The sequence below is a fragment of the Schistocerca gregaria genome, unplaced genomic scaffold (assembly GCF_023897955.1).
Source record: "Schistocerca gregaria isolate iqSchGreg1 unplaced genomic scaffold, iqSchGreg1.2 ptg000394l, whole genome shotgun sequence".
Classification (NCBI taxonomy): domain Eukaryota; kingdom Metazoa; phylum Arthropoda; class Insecta; order Orthoptera; family Acrididae; genus Schistocerca; species Schistocerca gregaria.
The window spans coordinates 425,313-452,035 of record NW_026061833.1 but is presented as its reverse complement, the minus strand read 5'-3'; the positions used below and the strand labels follow the sequence as shown (position 1 = coordinate 452,035).

At 43.7% G+C, this 26,723-nt stretch overlaps 1 protein-coding gene across 1 annotated transcript in view; it reads left to right on the top strand.

Moving 5' to 3' along the window:
* The window catches only part of LOC126310129 (uncharacterized), a 150,414-nt gene that overhangs the window by 96,398 nt on the left and 27,293 nt on the right, over positions 1-26,723 (top strand). Inside the window, exon 3 of the mRNA XM_049992107.1 lies at positions 19,988-20,425. Within this exon, the coding sequence (XP_049848064.1) occupies positions 19,988-20,425 (438 nt within the window). The remainder of the gene's footprint in view (positions 1-19,987; positions 20,426-26,723) is intronic.

The window sequence follows — 26,723 nt, the reverse complement described above, 5'->3', positions numbered from 1 at the left end:
TTCCAGTCAACATTGTCAAAAGCTTTCTCTAAGTCTACAAATGCTAGAAACGTAGGTTTGCCTTTTCTTAATCTTTCTTCTAAGATAAGTCGTAAGGTCAGTATTGCCTCACGTGTTCCAACATTACGACGGATTCCAAACTGATCCTCCCCGAGGTCTGCATCTACCAGTTTTTCCATTCGTCTGTAAAGAATTCGCGTTAGTATTTTGCAGCTGTGACTTGTTAAACTGATAGTTCGGTAATTTTCACATCTGTCAGCACCTGCTTTCTTTGGGATTGGAATAATTATATTCTTCTTGAAGTCTGAGGGTATTTCGCCTGTCTCATACATCTTGCTCACCAGCTGGTAGAGTTTTGTCATGACTGGCTCTCCCAAGGCCGTCAGTAGTTCTAATGGAATGTTGTCTACTCCGGGGGGCCTTGTTTCGACTCAGGTCTTTCAGTGCTCTGTCAAACTCTTCACGCAGTATCGTATCACCAATTTCGTCTTCATCTACATCCTCTTCCATTTACATAATATTGTCCTCAAGTACATCGCCCTTGTATAAACCTTCTATATACTCCTTCCACCTTTCTGCCTTCCCTTCTTTGCTTAGAACTGGGTTGCCATCTGAGCTCTTGATATTCATACACGTGGTTCTCTTCTCTCCAAAGGTCTCTCTAATTTTCCTGTATGCAGTATCTATCTTACCCCTAGTGAGATAAGCTTCTACATCCTTACATTTGTCCTCTAGCCATCCCTGTTTAGCCATTTTGCACTTCCTGTCGATCTCATTTTTGAGACGTTTGTATTCCTTTTTGCCTGCTTCATTTACTGCATTTTTATATTTTCTCCTTTCATCAATTAAATTCAATATTTCTTCTGTTACCCAAGGATTTCTACCAGCCCTCGTCTTTTTACCTACTTTATCCTCTGCTGCCTTCACTACTTCATCCCTCAGAGCTACCCATTCTTCTTCTACTGTATTTCTTTCCCCTATTCCTGTCAATTGTTCCCTTATGCTCTCCCTGAAACTCTGTACAACCTCTGGTTCTTTCAGTTTATCCAGGTCCCATCTCCTTAATTTCCCACATTTTTGCAGTTTCTTCAGGTCATAACCAATAGATTGTGGTCAGAGTCCACATCTGCCCCTGGAAATGTCTTACAACTTAAAACCTGGTTCCTAAATCTCTGTCTTACCATTATATAATCTATCTGATACCTTTTAGTATCTCCAGGGTTCTTCCACGTATACAACCTTCTTTCATGATTCTTAAACCAAGTGTTACCTATGACTAAGTTGTGCTCTGTACAAAATTCTACTAGGCGGCTTCCTCTTTCATTTCTTAGCCCCAATCCATATTCACCTACTATGTTTCCTTCTCTCCCTTTTCCTACACTCGAATTCCAGTCACCCATTACTATTAAATTTTCGTCTCCCTCCACTATCTGAATAATTTCTTTTATTTCATCGTACATTTCTTCAATTTCTTCGTCATCTGCAGAGCTAGTTGGCATATAAACTTGTACTACTGTAGTAGGTGTGGGCTTCGTATCTATCTTGGCCACAATAATGCGTTCACTATGCTGTTTGTAGTAGCTTACCCGCATTCCTATTTTCCTATTCAATATTAAACCTACTCCTGCATTACCCCTATTTGATTTTGTGTTTATAACCCTGTAATCACCTGACCAGAAGTCTTGTTCCTCCTGACACCGAACTTCACTGATTCCCACTATATCTAACTTTAACCTATCCATTTCCCTTTTTAAATTTTCTAACCTACCTGCCCGATTAAGGGATCTGACATTCCACGCTCCGATCCGTAGAACGCCAGTTTTCTTTCTCCTGATAACGACATCCTCCTGAGTAGTCCCCGCCCGGAGATCCGAATGGGGGACTATTTTACCTCCGGAATATTTTACCCAAGAGGATGCCATCATCATTTAATCATACAGTAAAGCTGCATGTCCTCGGGAAAAATTACGGCTGTAGTTTCCCCTTGCTTTCAGCCGTTCGCAGTACCAGCACAGCAACGCCGTTTTGGTTAATGTTGCAAGGCCAGATCAGTCAATCATCCAGACTGTTGCCCCCGCAACTACTGAAAAGGCTGCTGCCCCTCTTCAGGAACCACACGTTTGTCTGGCATCTCAACAGATACCCCTCCGTTGTGGTTGCACCTACGATACGGCCATCTGTATCGCTGAGGCACGCAAGCCTCCCCACCAACGGCAAGGTCCATGGTTCATTGTTAAAAGCTATGGTCCCATAACACTCCTCTGTGGCACGCCAGAGGTTACTTTAACGTCTGTAGACGTCTCTCCATTGATAACAACATGCTGTGCTCTGTTTGTTAAAAACTCTTCAATCCAGCCACGAAGCTGGTCTGATATTCCGTAGGCTCTTACTTTATTTATCAGGCGACAGTGCGGAACTGTATCGAACGCCTTCCGGAAGTCAAGGAAAATAGCATCTACCTGGAAGCCTGTATCTAATGTTTTCTGGGTCTCATGAACAAATAAAGCGAGTTGGATCACACACGATCGCTGTTTCCGGAATCCATGTTGATTACTACAGAGTAGACTCTGGGTTTCCAAAAACGACATGATACGCGAGCAAAAAACATGTTCTAAAATTCTACAACAGATAGACGTCAGAGATATTGGTCTATAGTTTTGCGCATCTGCTCGACGACCCTTCTTGAAGACTGGGACTACCTGTGCTCTTTTCCAATCATTTGGAACCTTCAGTTCCTCTAGAGACTTGCGGTACACGGCTGTTAAAAGGGGGGGGGGGGGGCAAGCTCTTTCGCGTACTCTGTGTAGAATCGGTATCCCGTCAGGTCCAGTGGACTTTCCTCTGTTGAGTGATTCCAGTCGCTTTTCTATTCCTTGGACACTTATTTCGATGTCAGTCATTTTTTCGTTTGTGCGAGGATTTAGAGAAGGAACTGCAGAGCGGTCTTCCTCTGTGAAACAGCTTTGGAAAAAGGTGTAGTATTTCAGCTTTACGCATGTAATCCTCTGTTTCAATGCCATCATCATCCCGGAGTGCCTGGTTGCGACCATTGGTGTACGTGATGTGAGAGAGACACCTTCAGCTGCTGGATGTGTGAGTACAGTGTATTTGGCATAATTTTTATCTGCGAACGGGTAGGATTATAAATTTCTGGATGATTCAGATTCCATTCTAATCGTAAGCCAATAAGCCACAAACACAAATTTCCGGTTTGTGTTAAAACCGCCTACGAGGAACAAAACGACCGGTAAGTGGTTGTGTACACACGTTCTGTTTAGACTTATGCACACGGTGTCTCTCCTAAGAGTCGTCACGCGCTTTTTGTATGGTTTTTCGGCAGATATATGCAATTCATTTATTTCAGTGTGAGAAATTCAACTGCGGCGCCGTAGTGGTTAGGTGGTCATTAGTGTCGAGGTCCGGTGTGCCGGCCAGCCTGTGGCTAGCTTTTAAGGCGGTTTTCCATCTGTCTCGGCGAATGCGGGCTGGTTCCCCTTATTCCGCCTCAGATTGGTGCGTAAACACAGTTTCCACGTACGCGTACACCATAATTATTCTACTACGCAAACGTTTGGGGTTACACTCGTCTTGTATGGGACGTTCCCGGGAGGTCCACTGGGGGCCGAACTGCACAGTAGCCCAGGGTTCGGTGTGGGGCGGCGGCGGGGCGTGTGGACTGGTGTGGCCTGTTGTGGGGTTGTGCACCATTGAGGACTCCGGCGGGACGAAGCCTCTCCGTCGTCTCTAGGTCCCCAGGTTAATACATACATAGGTGGTCAGGGTGTTGGACTTTAAGCTGGACGAACCGTGTCCAAAACTTCCTCGTGCCATTTATTTTATTTTACTTTTCATAACGTTATGAACTGTCCGTCAAGTCATTGTTCTCTTTCTGTAGGATTGGCAGTTGTCATACTATACATTGGTTATAGAATACGAGTCACGAGGCAAGAATACGTTACCGTCGCAAGTAAATGTGATGAAGAGTGAGAGCAACTGAGATACCACATAGACGTCTCACAGATATAAAAACAACAAATAAATGAGTGCGAACTAGTTTACAACAAAGTAATTCAAGGATCACAACTTCCAAAACGGAACGCAAGTTCAAAAACGTTAAAAATATGTTTTGACAGATTTTACTGATTGTGAAACTGTTGCGCTCAGTTGACGCAGCTTATGCGACGAACTATTACGTTTTCATATCCGTGGGAGTGGTCACACTCACATTCACATTCGTACGAACCTCTAAATCGGGCAAGGAGTCACATCTTACTTAGCAGACGTACAAATTAGGAGACACCTTTCATATGACTCGCGCACTGTCACTAATGCCACAAGTTTATCACAGTGGAGGATTCGGTTGACTTATCGCCATGTCATCAAACGTTTGCGGCTTCCACTCGAAAGCCACTTCCTTTCAGCTACTAATAGTGTAGTTGTGAACAATTAACTGTCATTGTAGGTCTCACCCTTACAACTCGCTATTGCAAACGGACGGTATACAACGACACAGACACAAATTTGAATACAGCAAACAGCGGGAAAAAAAGAAAGAAAGGAAAGAGTAAATTTCGCGCGAGTGAGATTTGAACACAGGCTCGCCCGCTTGACAGTCCATCACTGCAACAACATAAGCACGACGCCCTTCCCCTTTTAGCTTGATATATATTGCTCTTCTTGTCCTTGGGCCGTCCACTACTTCTGCTTTCGTTTTCCTGCTTTCACGCTTGATCTGTGTTCAGCCTTTGACGAGCTGACCACTGGACGCTCTTACAGCTAACTTTGAGGGGGGGGGGGGGGGGCGATGAGGAGTCGAAAAACGTAGTCTTCGGTTTACTCACAACATTTTCTACGTGTTCTTCCCGATTTAAGGTGTTCGTAATTGTAATTCCTAGGTATTTAGTTAAATTTACGACCTTTAGATTTGGCTGATTTATCGCGTAACCGAAGATTAACAGATTCCTTTTAGCACTCGCGTGGATGACCTTATACTTTTTATTACTTAAGGTCAATTGCCAATTTTCGGTCCGTACAGATATCTTTTCTAAATCGTGTTGCAATTTGTTTTGATTTTCTGATGACATTACTATCCGATAAACGACAGCATTATCTGCAAACATCCTAAGACGGCTGCTCAGATTGTCTCCTACGTCGTTTATCTAGGTAAGGAGCAGGAAAGGACCTATAATACTAGCTTAGGGAACGCAAGACATCACTTCTGTTTTGCTTGATGACTTTCGGTCAATTACTACGAACTGTGGCTCTCTCGCATGAAATCATGAATCCAGTCACATATTAGAGACAATATTCCATAAGCACGTAGTTTCACTACAAGCTCTTGTGTGGTACAACATCAAAAGCCTTCTGGAAACGTAGAAATACGGAATGAATTTGAAATACCTTGTCAATAGCACTCAGCAGTTCATACGAGTAATTAGCTATTTCTGTTCCACAATAAAAATGTTTTGATTGTGTGTCAATAGACCGTTCCCTTCGATGTGCAATACAATACAACAAAATTGTTCGAATACAATATATGTCCCAAAAATCCTGCCGCATATCGGCGTTAATAATATGGGACTGTAATTAATTACCTTTCTTGAATATTGGCTTGACCTGTGCAACTTTCCAGTCTTTGGATACGGATCTTTCGTCGAGTGTGCGCTTGTGTATGATTGCTAAGTACGAAGCTTTTGCATCAGCATACTCTGAAAGAAATGTAATTGGTACACATTCTAGACCGGAAGACTTGCTTTTATTAAGTGCTTCACTACTCCGAGGATAACTATTTCTGAGTTACTCATGTTGTCAACAGTTCATGATTTGAGTTCTGGAATATTTATTTCGTCTTGATTCGAATTCTGGAATGTTTACTTCGTCTTCTTTGGTGAAGGAATTTGGAGAGGCTGTGTTTCGTAACTCTGCTTTAGCAGCACTATCATCAATCGTATTTCCACTGCTATCCCTTAGAGAAGGTATTCATCGTGTCTTGCCGTTGGCGTACTTCACACACGACCAGAATCTTTTTGGATTTTCTGCCAGGTTCAACTAGCTCGGAGTACTATGGGACTTTCGGCCACGTTTCGAGAAAAAGTTCCGTTGTAGAAAGTATTACAAGCATGTCGCATTGAAGTCCGCGCTAAATTTCGATGGTCTGATGCGTTCGTATAGACTTGGTATGGTTATTTTTTTTCTTTGTTTTTGCAACAGTGTTCTTGCCCGTTTTGTGTACCAAGCTGGATCAGCTCCGTCGTTTGTTAATTCATTTGGTATAAATCTCTCAATTGCTGCCCACACTGTTTCTCTCCTCCCCCCCTCCCCCTCCCCTCCCCCCCCCCCCCCATGAACCATGGGCCTTGTCGTTGGTGGGGAGGCTTGCGTGCCTCGGCGATACAGATGGCCGTACCATAGGTGCAACCACAACGGAGGGGTATCTGTTGAGAGGCCAGACGAACGTGTGGTTCCTGAAGAGGGGCAGCAGCCTTTACAGTAGTTGCAGGGGCAACAGTCTGTCTGGATGATTGACTGATCTGGCCTTGTAACATTAACCAAAACGGCTTTGCTTTGCTGGTACTGCGAACGGCTGTAAGCAAGGGGAAACTACACCGCAATTTTTCCCGCGAGCATGCAGCTTTACTGTATGATTAAATGATGATGGCATCCTCTGGGGGGAAATATTCCGGAGGTAAAATAGTCCCCCATTCGGATCTCCGGGCAGGGACTACTCAAGAGGATGTCGTTATCAGGAGAAAGAAAACTGGCGTTCTACGGATCGGAGTGTGGAATGTCAAATCCCTTAATCGGGCAGGCAGGTTAGAAAATTTAAAAAGGGAAATCGATAGGTTAAAGTTAGATATAGTGGGAAATAGTGAAGTTCGCTGTCAGGAGGAACAAGACTTTTGGTCAGGTGAATACAGGGTTATAAATACAAAATGAAATAGGGGTAAAGCAGGAGTAGGTTTAATAATGAATAAAAAATAGGAATGAGGGTAAGTTACTACAAACAGCATAGTGAACGCATTATTGTGGCCAAAATAGACACGAAAGCCCACGCCCACTACAGTAGTACAAGTTTATATGCCAACTAGCTCTGCAGATGACGAAGAAATTGAAGAAATCTATGATCAAATAAAAGAAATTATTCAGATACTGAAGGGTGACGAAAATTTAATAGTCATGGGTGACTGGAATCCGTCAGTAGGAAAAGGGAGCGAAGGAAACACAGTAGGTGAATATGGATTGGGGGGAAGAAATGGAAGAGGAAGCTGCCTGGTAGAATTTTGCACAGAACACAACTTAATCATAGCTAATACTTGGTTCAAGAATCATTAAAGAAGGTTGTATACATGGAAGAATCCTGGAGATACTAAAAGGTATCAGATAGATTATATAATGGTAAGACAGAGATTTAGGAATCAGGTTTCAAATTGTGAGACTTTTCAGGGGCAGATGTGGACTCTGACCACAATCTATTGGTTATGAACTGTAGATTAAACTTGAAGAAACTGCAAAAATGTGGGAAATTAAGGAGATGGGACCTGGATAAACTGAAAGAACCAGAGGTTGTACAGAGTTTCAGGGAGAGCATAAGGGAACAATTGACAGGAATGGAGGAAAGAAATACAGTAGAAGGAGAATGGGTAGCTCTGAGGGATGAAGTAGTGAAGGCAGCAGAAGATGAACTAGGTAAAAAGACGAGGGCTAATAGAAATCCTTGGGTAGCAGAAAAAATATTGACTTTAATTGATGAAAGGAGAAAATATAAAAATGCAGTAAGTGAAGCAGGCAAAAAGGAATTCAAGCGTCTCAAAAATGAGATCGACAGGAAGTGCAAAATGGCTAAGCAGGCATGGCTAGAGGACAAATGTAAGGATGTAGAAGCTTATCTCACTAGGGGTAAGATAGATACTGCCTACAGGAAAATTAAAGAGACCTTTGGAGAAAAGAGAGCCACTTGTATGAATATCAATAGCTCAGATGGAAACCTAGTTCTAAGCAAAGAAGGGAAGGCGGAAAGGTGGAAGGAGTATATAGAGGGTCTATACAAGGGCGATGTACTTGAGGACAATATTATGAAAATGTAAGAGGATGCAGATGAAGACGAAATGGGAGATACGATACTGCGTGTAGAGTTTGACAGAGCACTGAAAGACCTAAGTCGAAACAAGGCCCCCGGAGTAGACAACATTCCATTAGAACTACTGACGGCCTTGGGAGAACCAGTCCTGACAAAACTCTACCATCTGGTGAGCAAGATGTATGAGACTGGTGAAATACCCTCAGACTTCAAGAAGAATATAATAATTCCAATCCCAAAGAAAGCAGCTGCTGACAGATGTGAAAATTACCGAACTATCAGTTTAATAAGTCACAGCTGCAAAATACTAACACGAATTCTTTACAGACGAATGGAAAAAACTAGTAGAATGCGACCTCGGGGAATATCAGTTGGGATTCCGTAGAAATGTTGGAACACGTGAGGCAATACTGACCCTACGACTTATCTTAGAAGAAAGATTAAGGAAGGGCAAACCTACATTTCTAGCATTTGTAGACTTAGAGAAATCTTTTGACAGTGTTGACAGGAATACTCTCTTTCAAATTCTGAAGGTAGCAGGGGTAAAATACAGAGAGCTAAAGGCTCTTTACAATTTGTACAGAAACCAGATGGCAGTTATTAGAGTCGAGGGACATGAAAGGGAAGCAGTGGTTGGGAAGGGAGTGAGACAGGGTTGTAGTCTCTCCCCGATGTTATTCAATCTGTATATTGAGCAAGCAGTAAAGGAAACAAAAGAAATTCGGAGTAGTTATTAAAATCCATGGAGAAGAAATAAAAATTTTGAGGTTCGCCGATGACATCGTAATTCTGTCAGAGACAGCAAAGGACTTGGAAGAGCAGTTGAACGGAATAGATAATGTCTTGGAAGGAGGATATAAAATGAACATCAACAAAAGCAAAACGAGGAATTTAGTCGAATTAAGTTGGGTGATGCTGAGGGAATTAGATTAGGAAATGAGACACTTAAATTAGTAGAGGAGTTTTGCTATTTGGGGATCAAAATAACTGATGATGGTCGAAGTAGAGAGGATATAAAATGTAGACTGGCAATGGCAAGGAAAGCGTTTCTGAAGAAGAGAAATTTGTTAACATCGAGTATAGATTTAAGTGCCAGGAGGTCATTTCTGAAAGTATTTGTATGGAGTGTAGCCATGTATGGAAGTGAAACATGGATGATAAATAGTTTGGACAAGAAGAGAATAGAAGCTTTCGAAATGTGGTGCTACAGAAGAATGCTGAAGATTAGATGAGTAGATCACATAACTAATGAGGAGGTATTGAATAGAACTGGGGAGAAGAGGAGTTTGTGGCACAACTTGACTAAAAGAAGGGACCGGTTGGTAGGACATGTTCTGAGGCATCAAGGGATCACAAATTTAGCATTGGAGGGCAGCGTGGAGGGTAAAAATCGTAGGGGGAGACCAAGAGATGAATACACTTAGCAGATTCAGAAGGATGTAGGTTGCAGTAGGTACTGGGATATGAAGAAGCTTGCACAGGATAGAGCAGCATGGAAAGCTGCATCAAACCAGTCTCAGGACTGAAGACCACAAGAACAACAACTGTTTCTCTGAATTCAAGCAATATCTGGTCTACACTTACATTGTTAATTTGGATGGATTGTCTCTCAGGAAGTGAATTTTTATCCGCTTTCCTCAATAGGTATATTTTTCGTTTATTTTGGGGGTTACACTATTCACTCTCGCTACAACCACCCTATGTTCACGAATCGCTGTATCGTTTTTGATGCTCATTATTAGCTGAGGGCTTTTTGTTACTAAGAGGTCAACTGTGTTTTGAGAACCGTTTACTATTTGCGTAGGCTCATGAACTAACTACTCGAAATAATTTTCAGAGAATGCACAATTTCGGATGATGTTTTATGCGTACCTCGGGATTGAAACATGCATTTTAGCCAACATATCGAGGGTAAATTAAAGTCACCAGCAACTGTAATTGTATGAGGCCGGCACGTGTTAGAAATTAAATTCAAATTTTCTGTATCATCTGAGATGGGAGGTCGGTAAAATGATGTAATTGCTATTTTATTCCGCTTGCTAAGAATGACTTTTGGCCGAAATAACTCCCAGGAACTATATAGTTCAATTTCGCTACAAGATAAATTACTTCTAACAGCACAGCCACCGCCAACTGCTTTCTGAGCACCGTTAGGTCCTTAGCAAAAATTTCCGCCTAACTTATACCCAGCTCTATCCAACTTTCAGTGCCTATAACGATTTGAGCATCAGCGTTTTCTATTAGCGCTTGTAGCTCTGATACTTTTCCAACAGAGCTATGTCAGTTTACAAATGTTATACAGATGGTTCCTAGTTCTACGTACTTCCTGTGTTCAACCTGTTCCATTTTCAGATTGCAGCCCATTTTGTATTTCCACAAGACCCTTTAAGCTAAAAAACCGCTGAGTCCACGCCACACAGATCCTGCTACCAGTATAGCCGCCTCCTGCGTGTAGGGGGCTCCCGACCTATTCAGCAGAACCCGAAACCCAACCACCCTACGGAGCAAGTCGAGGAACTTGCGGCCTACACGGTCGCAGTACCGTCTGAGCATCTGATTGAGACCCTCTACTCGCCTCTGTACGGGAGATCCGCATCATAGCATCCGGAGGGACCCGTTCCACGCCTGAAACAACCCCACCCAGTATGCACACGGAGTGCATACTGACTTTCTTCTCATTCTTGGCTTGTTTCCCACCTCAAACAAAATTATTTTTAAAGCTAAATTTTATGCGACCATTCGATTGCGCGGTCCCAAATTAGTCTAATGCGATATTCGTGCTATCGATATGTACTGACACGGAGGTGAAAACACGAGGAATAGCAGGTACTTCAGTGGCGACTGACCAGTGCTGCAGTCAACGCGGTGTTGACGCTTCTTCTTCGTTTTTTACTGTCCCCGTTAATATCACGAATATCGCACTAGACTAACCTACGACCTCTCTATCGAACGGGCACGTACATTATGTTTGTGATATGAAATTGAAAATTTTTGCCGAAACACCATAGAAAAAGCTTCAGACGACTCTTAGGAGAGACACCATCTGTAAGAAGAAAGAATCTATGTAGAAGAAACAGTATGTGTGATGATTTGAACGCGATATCGCTGTTAAAAATAACTGCGAGAAAGAAAACTAAATCCCACATTTTAATAGCACAGCACATTTTGCTCGCAGTCGGCTTTAACAGACCACTTGAGTTTTTGTTTAAAAAATGTACACCCAGTGTCCACCTGGATGTTCATTAGACTATTGTGTAACGAACTGAAGAAAAACGATAAACTTTTTGAGAACTTTGCGAGCTATGCTTGCCTATCATCGTCAGCAGCAGCATCAGCCAAATCGATTGCTCAGTGATGTGGCGAGGCCGTAGCCACAAAGGCTGGGGGGATCCCGGCGGTCTGCACCCCCTATATCATCACCTGAAATTGCACGCGGCTTAGCTGCCGCGTAGTGAAATTCAAAGACATTTTGATTCGGAATCATACGATAGCCATCAAGGTCAACGATAACTACATTCCATTATCCTCGTTTTGTTTTTGTTGATGTTCATCTTATACTCTCCTTTCAAGACACTGTCCATTCCGTTCAACTGCTCTTCCAAGTCCTTTGCCGTCTCTGACAGAATTACAATGTCATCGGCAAACCTCAAAGTTTTTACTTCTTCTCCATGAATTTTAATACCTACTCCAAATTTTTCTTTTGTTTCCTTTACTGCTTGCTCAATATACAGATTGAATAACATCGGGGAGAGGCTACAACCCTGTCTCACTCCCTTCCCAACCACTGCTTTTCGTTCGTGCCCCTCGACCCTTATATATGCCGTCTGTTTTCTGTACAAATTGTAAATAGCCTTTCGCTCCCTATATTATACCCCTGCCACCTTCAGAATTTGAAAGAGAGTATTCCAGTCAACATTGTCAAAAGCTTTCTCTAAGTCTACAAATGCTAGAAACGTAGGTTTGCCTTTTCTTAATCTTTCTTCTAAGATAAGTCGTAAGGTCAGTATTGCCTCACGTGTTCCAACATTTCTACGGAATCCAAACTGATCTTCTCCGAGATCGGTTTCTACTAGTTTTTCCATTCGTCTGTAAAGAATTCACGTCAGTATTTTGCAGCCGTGACTTATTAAAATGATAGTTCGGTAATTTTCACATCTGTCAACACCTGCTTTCTTGGGATTGGAATAATTATGTTCTTCTTGAAGTCTGTGGGTATTTCGCCTGTCTCATACATCTTTCTCACCAGATGGTAGAGTTTTGTCAGGACTGGCTCTCCCAAGGCCGTCAGTAGTTCCAATGGAATGTTGTCTACTCCCGGGGCCTTGTTTCGACTTTGGTCTTTCAGTGTACTGTCAAACTATTCACGCAGTATCATATCTCCCATTTCATCTTCATCTACATCCTCTTCCATTTCCATACCATTGTTCTCAAGTACATCGCCCTTGTATAGACCCTCTGTATACTCCTTGCACCTTCTGCTTTCTCTCGTTTGCTTAGAACTATATTTCCATCTGAGCTCTTGATATTCAAACAAGTGGTTCTCTTTTCTCGTAAGGTCTCTTTAATTATCCTGTAGGCAGTACCTATTTTACCCATAGTGAGATATCATTCTACATCCTTACATTTGCCCTCTAGCCATCCCTTCTTAGCCATTTTGCATTTCCCTCCGATCTCATTTTTGAGACGTTTGTATTCCTTTTTGCCTGCTTCATTTACTGCATTTTTATATTTTCTTCTTTCATCAGTTAAATTCAATATTTCTTCTGTCACCCAAGGATTTCTATTAGCCCTCGTCTTTTTAAGTACTTGATCCTCTGCTGCCTTCACTATTTCATCCCTCAAAGCTACCCATTCTTTATCTACATCATTTCTTGCCCCCGTTCTTGTTAATTGTTCCCTTATGCCCTCCCTGAAACTCGGTACAACCTCTGGTTTAGTCAGTTTATCCAGGTGCTATCTCCTTAAATTCCCGCCTTTTTTCAGTTTCTTCAGTTTTAATCTACAGTTCATAACCAATAGATTGTAGTCATAGTCCACATCTTCCCCTGGAAATGTCTTACAATTCAAAACCTGGTTCCAAAATATCTGTCTTACCATTGTACAATCTATCTGATACCATCTAGTATCTCCAGGATTCTTCCATGTATACAACCTTCTTTTATGATTCTTGAACCAAGTGTTAGTTACGGTTAAGCTATGGTCTGTGAAAAATTCTACAAGGTGGCTTCCTCTTTCATTTCTTACTCCTATTCTATATTCACCTACTACGTTTCCTTCTCTTCCTTTTCCTACTATCGAATTCCAGTCCCCGATGACATAAATTTTCGTCTCTCTTCACTCTCTGAATAATTTCTTTTATCTCGTCGTACATTTATTCAATCTCTTCGTCATCTGTTGAGCTAGTTGGCATATAAACTTGTACTACTGTGGTAGGTGTGGACTTCGTGACTATCTTGGCTACAATAATGCGTTCACTATGCTGTTTGTAGTAGCTTACTCGCACTCCTGTTTTTTATTCATTATTAAACCTACTCCTGCATTACCCCTATTTGGTTTTGTATTTATAACCATGTATTCACCTGATCAGTTGTTCCTCCTGCTACCGAGCTTCACTAATTCCCACTATATTTGACTTTGATCTATCCATTTCCGTTTTCAAATTTTCTAACCTACCTGCCCGATCCGTAGAACGTCAGTTTTCTTTCTCCTGATAACGACATCCTCTTGAGTAGTCCCCGCCCGGAGATCCGAATGGGAGACTATTTTACCTCCGGAATATTTTACCCAAGAGTACGCAATCATTATTGAACCATACAGTAAAGCTGCATGCCCTCGGGAAAAATTACGGCTGTAGTTTCCCCTTGCTTTCAGCCGTTCGCAGTACCAGCACAGCAAGGACGTTGTGGTTAGTGTTACAAGGCTAGATCAGTCAATCATCCAGACTGTTGCCCCTGCAACTACTGAAAAGGGTGCTGCCCCTCTTCAGGAACCACACGTTTGTCTGGCCTCTCAACAGAGGCACCTACGGTAGGCTATCTGTATCACTGATGCACGCAAGGGATTACATTAAGGCGTTACATTAAAAAAAAATTAAGGTAAATTTACGAAAATTGGGATTTCACTTCTTGGTTAGATATAAAGAAATATTTGTTTTGAGATGAAAGTTTCTATGGAAAAATCTCCATAAGAATGCAAAAGGCATGTTTAACAAGAACTTTGAACTCTAGCTACCACAATCGCTTTTTAGTCAGTACTACATTCGGAAAATGCCGTGGTAATATAGCCTTAATTATCGTGAATATCTTAGAAGGTGTTGCAATTTGTGAACGGTATAAAATTTGATTAAATAGAAACAAATAAAATGTCTGCAGGCCACACAGTCTACGCGAACGACGCAGCGGGTGCTACGCTAGTGCTGTAATAACTGAAGTCAGCTGTTCCGTACACAATTAAACTTTAAAATATGGATACCTTCATACACTATCAAATTAAACATGCGCAATCAAACGAAGAACATTCAGCATCAGGATTCAATCTCTTGTTGGGAACCATTTTTTTTAATATTTTAAAGCAATGTCCAACAACCAGTTTTCTTCAAATTCTCCACCGACTTGCTGTAGATCTGTGTGCTGAGCCACTGAGTTAGCAATCTCTGGAGTCTGGAGCCCACCTTGAAAATAGTTTTTTGTGGTTTCCCATTTTCAATTTAGGAAAGTGCCGGCGTTGGTCCCTTACTTTAGCCCACAGCAAATTCCTTCGACATTCCGTTCTTTCCTTGCAGTATCCAATTCCAGTGTTTCTGTTTAAATGAAAAGAGCAACGTCGAAGACGAACCGAGCAGCTCTTTGGAGACTCTCAGAACTAATAGATTTGTGATAAATAATAATCCAAAGTCTCATCACTTATGCTCAAGCATTTGTCAGCCGGGACGTTCTTTAACGGAAGTGACAGTTGCCTCCTTATAGATATATAATGAAAAAATTCTTAGAAAAATGTACAGCGCTGTACTCCGAGACGGAACCTTGGCCGAAGGACTTACAAAGGAACTCTACGAACACACAGACAACATTACAGATAAATGTAGGAAAAGATTCCTACAGTTCAATGGGCGCCTATGTAGGACGGATGATTTTAACATCGTTAATGCAAGCAAATTAAACACCAACTGGATAAAAGACACACAAGAAGACCTGCAATAAATGGAAATCTTAGAAGAATAAACTGAGGACAAAGAACAATTCAGGAGAAAAATAAAAAGCAAGGAACTTGACCACTGCCCAACCAGAGAAACTACAAGGATGAAATGGACAGAGAAACACAGTGAATTAATGAAGAGGTTTTGGAAAGAAAAGAAAGGAAGAAAAGGAAGTGTAGCTGTGTTTGACAAAGGTTCACACGCTCTCCTAAAGGAAAGTAATCGAGAATAATAATATTATATAAAGAGGAAACGTTTGTAGCAAATATCTCGAAAGATCTTTGACTGATTGAAATATTGTAATAAATGTTCGGACAGGCACAGGCTACATATTTTTAATATATATGGTGTATAAATGCATATGTAAAACCTATACTTCCTTGTGAAGATAAGTCATTGTTTGAGACTGTTACACAAAAATCTCTAAAAGTTCTAGACCGACTTAAGTAAGTTTTTTATACAATAGTAAACTTTCGGACGGATATAGGCTATAGAAATTTTGAACATTTACGGTGAAGAAAAAGTTACGCACTCGGACTTTGCAGGGCAATTCCTCACGTACTGGCAATAGAAAAATGTCTCTCTCAAAATTTCGTCCTACGCTTATTCCGGGCAGTAAATGGACATTAAATATCGGCAGTCTGTCAACACTAATCCAATGTACGGTAACTACCAATATCAGCAGATGAAACAGTTTTCTGCAGTGCATAGCATTTTGGGTTAGCAAGCAGAGGTTTAGGATGCCATTGTGGACTGTGGATTATTTGTTTTTATTTTCTAAAAGTATCTGCGTGTACGGTATCTGGCGTCTTAATCGTCATACAGCGATTACAGTGATCTTTCTCAAAACTGTTACAGTTGCATTTTATGAACGCGGAAATAATACATTCGTTTCCGTTATTCACCTTTTAAAGACATTGTTGTATGTCGTGGAGGCGAATTGTTTCGCATCACTCCATCTACTACACTCTGAGCCTGACTTCTGTGTGCCCTCCCCAGATCAAAACCAACTATTATTCATACTACGTCCAAATCCATTAGAATCCGTTAGGGCATTACGTCACCAGTAGCATTCTTTGGAAATAATTTCGATGCACGTATTGGGAGGAGGATACACAAAAAACAGGTTTGGAATCTAGTACACGCAGTGGCACGAAACAATTCGCGTCCACGACGTGCAAAAGGCTTCTATAATAGCCGGTCAATGGAAACGATTGTACTTTCGTTTCTGTGGTTCAAATGGCTCTGAGCACTATGGGACTCAACTGCTGTGGTCATCAGTCCCCTAGAACTTAGAACTACTTAAACCGACCTAACCTAAGGACATCACACACATTCATGCCCGAGGCGGGATTCGAACCTGCGACCGTAGCAGTCGCACGGTTCCGGACTGCGCGCCTAGAACCGCGAGCCCACCGCGGCCCGCTCGTTTCTGTGTTCATAGTATGTAATTGCAAATGTTTTTTAGAAGACGCACAGTAATCGCTGTATGACGGTTACGAGGCTAGATGCCGTACCACGCAAACTACTTTGAGCAAATAGAAACTAATTGCCTCAAACCATAATCGAACCCTCGACCTCCTGCATGCCATCCAAAACCTAACTGCCCAGTAATATCCTGTCTGCCGACAAAGGTAGTTACTGTACATGCGATTACAATGTTGCCAGACTGCCAGTTTTTAACGTTCATATGCGCAGGACGAAATTTTGTAGCAGTCATTTTTGTATTGCCAGTATGTGAGGAATCGCGCTGCGAAGTAAGAGTGCGCGAATTTTTCTTCGCCCTGTATATCTTATGGTAGTACATCCATAAATGGGAAATGTTGTTAGGAAAAATCTCCAAAAATTCGTTAGGAAAAATGTCTAAAGGTACTTGACAGATGTACTTCAAATTTCTACACTGTACTCAAACGCACAGAAGGACATATGCTAAATTTTCTTTTATAAATAAAGAGAAACGTTGTTGGCGAAAATCTCGAAAATTTCTTCACTGATTTACTTCAAATTTTTACACGATACTCTAATAAATTATCATATAGACAAGTTTGCTACACCTTTTTTCAAAATAAATGAATAAATAAAGTAGAAACGTAGTTGCCAAAAATTTCAAAAAGTGCTTGCCTAATTTACTTCGTACGTTTACACGATATCTTAAAAAATGTCCAGACAGACTTAGGCTTTTTGTTTTATGTAAGTGTCACATAAATGTGCATACGCTGTATAAAGAGAAAAAGTTATTAGCAAAAGTCTCGAAAAGTTCTTAACCACATTTACTTCAAATTCTACACAGTACTCCTATAAACATTCCTACAACAATGGAAAATCCAGGATGGAATGTAACAACATTATGTAAAGGAAAGTTGCCACTCACCATACAGCGGAGATGCTGAGTCGCAGATAGGCACAACAAAAAGACTCTTACAATATAAGCTTTCGGCCAACAAGGCCTTTGTCGAAAATAGACGACAAAACACACACACACACACACACACACACACACACACACAAACGCAAACGCAACTCGCACACACATGACTGCAGCCTCTGGCAGCTGAAGCCACAAAACTGTAGTTTCTGCCGTATACAAGGCTTTTGATAAGACAGGCGTGTTGTAGTTCCGTAGTTTTGCACTACGAGATATTGCTCTTTTGTTACAGCGAATGCATGTCAGCTTGTACGCCTTTTACAGTTTTGACATGAAGCGGTGCTGGAGATTGTGTTCAGACCTGTGGATTGGATGGTTTCTCCTAAGTACTTGAAGTGAGTGACCTGCGAGATTCTTCGTACAGTGTTTTCAGTGGAAGTGTTCCAGCTGATTTGGTGTCCATACACTGAGGTTTTTCATACTAAATTTGGAGTCCAGCTTTATAGTACATTTCATGCAATTTGTATAGCGCTAGTTTGGCTTCATCTTTGCTGTTTGTTAACGTAGTCAGGTCATCAGCAAAGAACAGGCATTTTACGATGACTCTTTTTTCTTTATCTTTTCTAGTTTTGATGCCTTTGACATGTTTTTACTATTCTCTAATTAATTCTGCAAGTAGGATGTTGAACGAGAGTGGCGATGAGCGGTCTCCTTGTCGGATTCCTGTGTGAATTTCGGATGAATTTGATATTTCTCGCATGAATTTTGCTGTTGAGTGGTGTCCATTAAAATTCTCATTTGTTCTTCATGGTAGCCAGCTAAATTTTCCCTGTAGGTCTTGTAAAAATTGCACCTGTTGCTCTTTGTAAAGTTTACTTCTATTTCAATCAACCTCTTATTATCGTATTTGTATTTGACTTTTTTTTTTTTTTTTCTCTGCCGGCCAGAGTGATCGAGCCCTACAGTTTGGAACCGCGCGACCGCTACGGTCTCATGTTCGAATCCTGCCTCGGGCATGGATGTTGTGATGTCCTTATGTTAGTTAGGTTTAAGTAGTTCTAAGTTCTAGGGGACTACTGACAAAAGAAGGAAAGTCCCATAGTGCTCAGAGCCATTTTTTTAACTGCACTCAGAGGTTTCCAAGAGTCAGCCCACCGGGTGAAACGTATATGGGCGAAGAGGCAACAAGCCATGTAGTTCCATTCCAGACCACTAGAGGCGCTAGGGGTCAAACGAAGCTGGAATTGACCAATGAGAGCTGTCTACACTCCAATGGTGGTTGTTTTGAAATAATCTATCGTCTTGCTCTGCACTGAAGTCGGTGGTCTTCGGTTACAATCGTCTTTGTATTTGTTTCATTTTTACATACTACTCATCTTCATTATAAACAGATTTTTTACTTTAAATTCATAATAATTCCATTATCCTTGTTTCGCTTTTGTTGATGTTCATCTTATATCGTCCTTTCAAGACACTGTCCATTCCGTTCAACTGCTCTTCCAAGTCCTTTGCTGTCTCTCACAGAATTACAATGTCATCGGCGAACCTCAAAGTTTTTATTTCTTCTCCATGGATTTTAATACCTACTCCGAATTTCTCTTTTGTTTCATTTACTGTTTGCTCAATATACAGATTGAATAACATCGGGGAGAAGCTACAACCCCGTCTCACTCCCTTCCCAACCGCTGCTTGCCTTTCATGCCCCTCGACTCTTATAACTGTCATCTGGTTTGTGTACAAATTTTAAATAGCTTTTCGCTCCTTGTATTTTACTCCTGCCACCTTTAGAATTTGAAAGATAGTATTCTAGTCAACATTGTCAAAAGCTTTCTCTAAGTCTTACGAAATCGAACGATTTTTGAGAGACAACATTCGCGTCGATCCCCACGAGCTGACAGGCATCCGTCTATCACTTCCAGCCTCGAGATTAACGGAGAGGCGTGTGACGGTCCGGTGCGGCGTCCCACCGACGGCTACCGCTGTTGTCATCCTGACGGTAAGAGTCGACCCCGCCGGTACGAGGGTACGTACGATGCGCGTATTGGAACTGGCAAGCCCTGGCCGCACTCACCACTGACTCATTGTGGGCTCACGGAAGAGAAGTGGAACACCTTTGAAGCCTATCACGTTGTGAATGGCGCCGACAGGTACGGACTCGTGCCGTCGTACGTGTTCGTCAGCGGGTGCCGAGCCATCGTTGTGTACGACGGACAACTGCGTAAGTGTGCCGGTTGTGGAGAAGCAGGCCGCGCCCTATCAAACTGCCTCCAGCGCCGCCTCCTGCACAGACAGCGGCGCGACCGCGGTCCCGCTTTATTACGTGAGTGGAAGCGGCGCGCCCGTGACGCAGCCTGACGCGACCGCCAGCTCAGCCTCCGACGACGCCCTCGCAGGACACGACACCCGCCACTACCGTCACGCCGGGGGCGTCGGTTCCGGACACCAGCCACGTGGCTGAAGGTGCCGACTCCGGCGCTTCAACGTGGATGGGCGCGCTGTTCCGGAAACGACGATCACCGAAGCGTCGTAAGAAATGCGGCCTCTCGACGGAAGACGACCTCTGGGGCGGAGACAGGGAGCGAGCTGCCGACTCCGTCTCTGAGTCGTCGTTGCCGACAGGCTCTTCCAGTACTGCCCAAAGGCAGGGGTGCGATGCCACGGAAGGGACGGCGGCCTCGCCCAGCCCGGACGTCCCCGTGGCCGGTGGCCGGCGACCCTCGGGACGCGACGACACACTGCCGCCCACGCCTTCCACGCTGCTCAGATGGAGGCACAAGGCGCACGAGAGGCGCGCTCCACACTCCTCCACCACTCGGGGACAGCCTAACACCTGCAGAAGGTCAACCACGAAGCGGCCCCTTTACCACAGAGGAGCCACCATTTCCATCTACATACTCCACACTAAGATGTCCCAATCCTACCGTGTTGGTACGATCGGCGTCAACGACATATACTCTGTCATCGAAATGCGCACGTTGCAGGATATGCTCCACGCGGCGGATCCCGATATCACCGTTCCTCGACAAGCCCACACAGAACTGCAATTGAACATTTACGGGTACACTGCTTACAGCATCCGACCTAGCGATGCTGCCGGTGGAACTGCCGTCCCCTTAAGCGACGGCATCGAGGCTTCAGTCGTCACGTATCTGCCGCCTGCACGAGGCCTTGCCATTACGGTGGAACCAGTCCGTATTGTCAATGTATACCCGCCCTCCGGGACGTCTCGTCGCGGTGAATGGATCACCTTTTATTCTGACGGAATTGCTCCACTCCTGAATGGGAACACTAGAACACTATCTCATAGGCGCGTCCTGGATCCGGCTGACCGAACGCAACACTCCTCTACCTGCCTCGCACTGCGACCATTCGTGCAGGGTGTGGCGCTCCGAGACGTGTGGCGCCTCCTCCGTGGCTACACCCACTTCACCGGCCGCTGCACCAGCTGCCTCCGCCGATCTGCGTCTCCTGAGGACGCAGAGCAGCGGAACTGTGGCCGACAGTTTTCACCGACGATTTGTTGTCAAAGGTCTATTCAGTCACGCTCCCCCGTCAATGCGCATACTGGATCCGTGGTCCGTCGACGACGAGCGTTCCCAAAGTGTAAGAGGAACCACGTCGGCATGAGATCGCTCCTATGTGGGACCGCTGCCTCCGGATTCTGCCCGTCCGTTCTTCCGCCTAACATTGGTGGCTCGACTCCGCTCTGATGGACGCCCATGGGATATGGCTGTCTGGTGACGTCGGAATTTTATTAGACAGCGCTGAGGGAGCTAATGACACAGCTGTCAACACGAGATCGGAAAACAGCGGTTAATCGCCTCGAAGCTCGCTCCTCCGTCTCACCGTGTAACGGCTTAATGGAGACAGAGTCTGGGTGAGGGCACGAGACACCATCCCCACCGAAATTACATTCATGTATCACGTCATCAGGGAGAGACGCCACCGCAAGCGCCAACATCAGTCGAGACAGCAGCGGGAGGACGCGTCGCTGCAGCATTCGCCCAGCATTGCACGACGTTTGATACCCGGGACCCACAGGTACGAAGAGTACGAAGCCATCCTGTGCGATTTGTGTGATCCCAGAGTAGTGGCCCAGGACGACGCCATTGAAGATTTAAACAGTGGCGCCGATCACCGCCATCAGACAGCTTACCGAACGAATTCTACCGCGCCTTCTATCCCCTCAATGGATTCAGGTTTTTCGTTCCCATGGATTTCCTTGAAGGCATCATGATACCAACTCCAAAGCGGAGCGGATCTCACTGTTGTCACGACTACATCTGCATCTACATACATACCCCGCAATCCACCATACGGTGTGTCGCGGAGGGTATCTCGTACCACAATTAGCATCTTCTGTCATTGTTCCACTCCCAAACAAAACGAGGGAAAAATACTGCCTATATGCCTCTGTACGAGCCCTAATCTCGCTTTATCTTGTCTTTCCGCGAAATATAAGTTTGCGGCAGTAAAATTGTACTGCAGTCAGCCTCAATTGCTGCTTCTCTAAATTTCCTCAGTAGTGATTCACGAAAAGACTATCGTGTTCTTATGCTCTTGAATGGGGATTCCTAACTTTTCTCCCGAATTCTTCGCACACGTCTCCAGGCCACAATGGGACAAATGACCCATCCTGACCACACGTGTTTAGGCGGCGACAACATTCACAGGGCACTTGGCGCCTACCACGACCGTCATGGCGGCCTCCCGCCTCCGACGCGCCCTTGATTTCGATCACGCCTTTGATCGTGTCGATCACGATTTCCTTCGTGCCGTGCTTGAACACGTGAGCACCTCGCAGACATCGTCAATGGTGATCCTACGTTTAATCCACGGGGTGCACTCCCGTGTCATGGTCAACGGTCGCCAGACCAAACACATCACTCTTGGACTTTCTGTCTGACAGGGGTGTCCTTTATCAGGAGTCTTATTCGCGACGGCCCTCGAACCCGCACTGTACAGCCCTCGCCAATCAGTGGAAGGCATCTGCGCACGAGACGTGACCTTCCGAAGTGCTGCCTTCGCTGACGACGTGCTGCTCTTGGCGCCGTCGAGTGACGAAATTAAAGCGCTGCGGTGCGGAATCAGGCAGCCCTATCAACATGTGCGGGATCACTGCATGGATGTCGGAAGAGGCCTTCTCGATCCGACGGCGATCCCTTACCAGAAGGTTCCCACACTGACCGCATTGGGAGTGCAGTTCTCCAGTACAGTTTGCCGAACTGTGACAGCCACATATCGCTGGCTACTACCATGAACACGTGCCTGCTCCGTAGCAGCTGATTCATGCATATAATTCTCCAGACGCGATACGATTAGGGCTTACCTCGTATCCAAACTTATTATTATAATTATTATTTTGCACACATTCTTCCCCTAACTCTCACTATGGCCCATAGTTTCCAGGCAGCGTATGAACATTCTGTGAGAGTAGAACATATTCAAAGTGCGCTGTAAGACGGCCCCTAAACCTGCAGGGCAGAAAAGGTGATTAGGATTGTGGAAAGGGACAAATAAGGTGTCGTTCAGGGTCACTCAAAACTGTAATTTTTTGAACTACGAGTTTCAAAAAGGCAATTATTTCACTGCTGAAGGCCTCCAAACAAGAAATCTTAAGTCACCACAAATAAAAATGCAGTTAAAATAGCAAATAACATAATTAAAATGTATTTGGTATCACAGATAGCCGGCGAGGGTGGCCGAGCGGTTCTAGGCGCAACAGTCTGGAACCGCGTGACCGCTACGGTCGTAGGTTAGAATCCTGCCTCGGGCATGGATGTGTGTGACGTCCTTAGGTTAGTTAGGTTTAAGTAGTTCTAAGTTCTAGGGGACTGATGACCTCAGAAGTTAAGTCCCATAGTGCTCAGAGCCATTTGAACCATTTATCACAGATAATCTGAAAAGCCTCAAGACAAAAGTAGACAGAACAAACATATGCAAGATGTAATGCAAGCGGCTGTAGGTGCAAGATAACATGTGTGGGAGGGAGAAAGGGGTGTGAATTTTATTTAGATTCTATAAATGAAATGCAAGGAGTGCTGTTCAACATATACGTGGGTTATTCAGTAAAACTGCATTAAACTGCATTGCAATAATTATTTAAATTTTATCAAATTCATTAATCATTCGCTCACAAACTATTCAAATAATGATAAACAAAAATAAAAAATGGGTCGTCAGATACTGTAGAAAGTATATAAAAAACAGATAGAATTGAATTGACACCAAGAGCTCACAACAAGTGAATTATATAAGGTGCCTGCCCTAGTACTTGCCTTTTAACATGAACATTGCATGACTTCATTCTAATTTAACATATAAATAAATTACACGAGATGTGTTGACCTGGTGTTATTAATGAGGAAGGAATTTAAAAAAGCAGCTGAACATATGACTCTCTTAGCGGGCAAACGGTGAATACTGTGCCTTGCGTCTTTACGAGCATCTAACACATTGCAAGAAGAATGGGCAGCTAGGAAGGCGGGCGTTTTCTGTATTACCATATTCATAGCGTGGTCGGCGTGGCGGTGGAGTCGGCTGATAGTATGCGGCTGCATCAAGACTCTGCCGGCAGCATAGTTGATAGCGTGTAACATGCCCTACGCAGAAAATAGTGACCGAAACCTGCTACTGGAAGTTACCATTACTGGACGACGGTATGTGTCCATCTGCAAGTGCAAACCTACGTGAAACTGCATTAAACAAACCTCAAAACTGTTGTAACAGTACTACCGTCATCGGACATGTCGTAAATAAAAATGTGATCCTGAGTTAAGCTCTTGATAACGCGCACAGTGTGTGAGGCTCGCCTACTTGGATCTGACAAACTTTGCTCTCTACGCTGTTTGCGACAAATGCAAAGTGCATTGTCTCATGACAAGCGATAAGAGAATCCTTGCGACTTATCGGAAGCAGTCAAGAGTGAACTCCTGCCTCCTCAAAAGGAATATTCGGAATCCCGAAATACTAGTGCGCTCCTCGCACCTGGAGAGAGGGAGAGCCGCTCCCCTCAAGCGTCTTGTCTCCTCCCTTCCGCAAACTACGTAGCTCTTACTATTTTTCAAAGCGAACATTAGATTCTTGCCAATGAAGAAGCCCCTTTCAAAATTTCCCCCCTCCTTGCCGTCGCATTCTGCGAGGAAAAGAGAGCGATACTCTGTGAGAGTATACAAATAAACCGAGACTTCTCCCTTTGAGTATTGCCGCTACATCCCCAGGTGTTCTGCTCGCGGGAAACGGCCAAAGTTCCCCGGGCCACTTAGGATTCTCGGACACCCAAGTCTTGCTGTTTCTATTCAACTCGCCGCTCTGTCCGCGTTACCTAGAATGGTGACAAAACTGTTTTTCGCTCTTAGTTTGTAGTTTCTGCTGCCTCGGGTACACGTGCGAATGTCCACGGCTTCCCTTGGCAGCGTGTTGATGGATGCAGCGCCTTCGCCTGTCGCTAATCCTCTGGGGGCCTGCCACCTGTGAAGCGTGCCGACATGGGCGCGACCGCCGCTCGCCCGTGGGCGCGACCGCCGCTCGCCCGTGGGCGCTACCTGTGTCCGTCCACCTGGTCGCCGGACTTCCCTGCTAGGAACGCATCAGAAGAATTCCTTTCTTGCAAAAAGTGTACCAAGTTTGCAAACAGAAGAATCATAGCCCCTTACCGATGCTTAATGACACAATAATTCACCTCCATCACACTTCATACATTGCAATAAACTTATGACTGATTTAAAAACATGAAAAGCTTTGACGCTTTTCAAGGGCCGCAATTAAATATGAAAATTTTAAAATATATTACCATAATCTTTTACGGCAGAAGGCCGCAATGTTTTTGTTTGAAGCATAATTTCAAGAATAAGGTTTTAAGCGGCTTAAGGCCCACTATTGATTTTCCAAAATTCAAAAATACATGTTGTTGTTGTTGTGGTCTTCAGTCCTGAGACTGGTTTGATGCAGCTCTCCATGCTACTCTATCCTGTGCAAGCTTCATCATCTCCCACTACCTACTGCAACCTACATCCTTCTGAATCTGTTTAGTGTATTCATCTCTTGGTCTCCCTCTACGATTTTTACCATCCACGCTGTCGTCCAGTACTAAATTGGCGATCCCTGATGTCTCAGAACATGACCTACCAACCATTCTCTTCTTCTAGTTAAGTTGTGCCACAAACTTCTCTTCTCCCCAATCCTATTCAATACCTCCTCATTAGTTATGTGTTCTACGCATCTAATCTTCAGCATTCTTCTGTAGCACCACATTTCGAAAGCTTCTATTCTCTTCTTGTCCACACTATTTATCGTCCACGTTTCACTTCCATACACTACGCTCCATACAAATACTTTCAGAAACGACTTCCTGACACTTAAATCTATACTCAATGTTAACAAATTTCTCTCCTTCAGAAACGCTTTCCTTGCCATAGCCAGTCTACATTTTATATCCTCTCTACTTCGACCATCATCAGTTATTTTGCTCCCCAAATAGCAAAACTCCTCTACTAAGTTAAGTGTCTCATTTCCTAATCTAATGCCCTCAGCGTCACCCGACTTAATTCGACTACATTCTATTATCCTTGTTTTGCTTTTGTTGATGTTCATCTTATACCCTCCTTTCATGACACTGTCCATTCCGTTCAACTGCTCTTCCAAGTCCTTTGCTGTCTCTGACAGAATTACAATGTCATCGGCGACCCTCAAAGTTTTTGTTTCTTCTGCAAGGATTTTAATCCCTACACCAAATTTTGCTTTTGTTTCCTTCACTGCTTGCTCAATATACAGATTGAATAACATCGGGGATAGGCTACAACCCTGTCTCACTCTCTTCCCAACCACTGCTTCCCTTTCGTCCCCCTCGACTCTTATAACGGCCATCTGGTTTCTGTACAAATTGTAAATAGTCTTGCGCTCCCTGTATTTTACCCCTGCCACCTTTAGAATTTGAAAGAGAGTATTCCAGTCAACATTGTCAAAACCTTTCTCTAAGTCTACAAATGCTAGAAACGTAGGTTTGCCTTTCCTTAATCTAGTTTCTAAGATAAGTCGTAGTGTCAGTATTGCCTCACGTGTCCCCATATTTCTATGGAATCCAAACT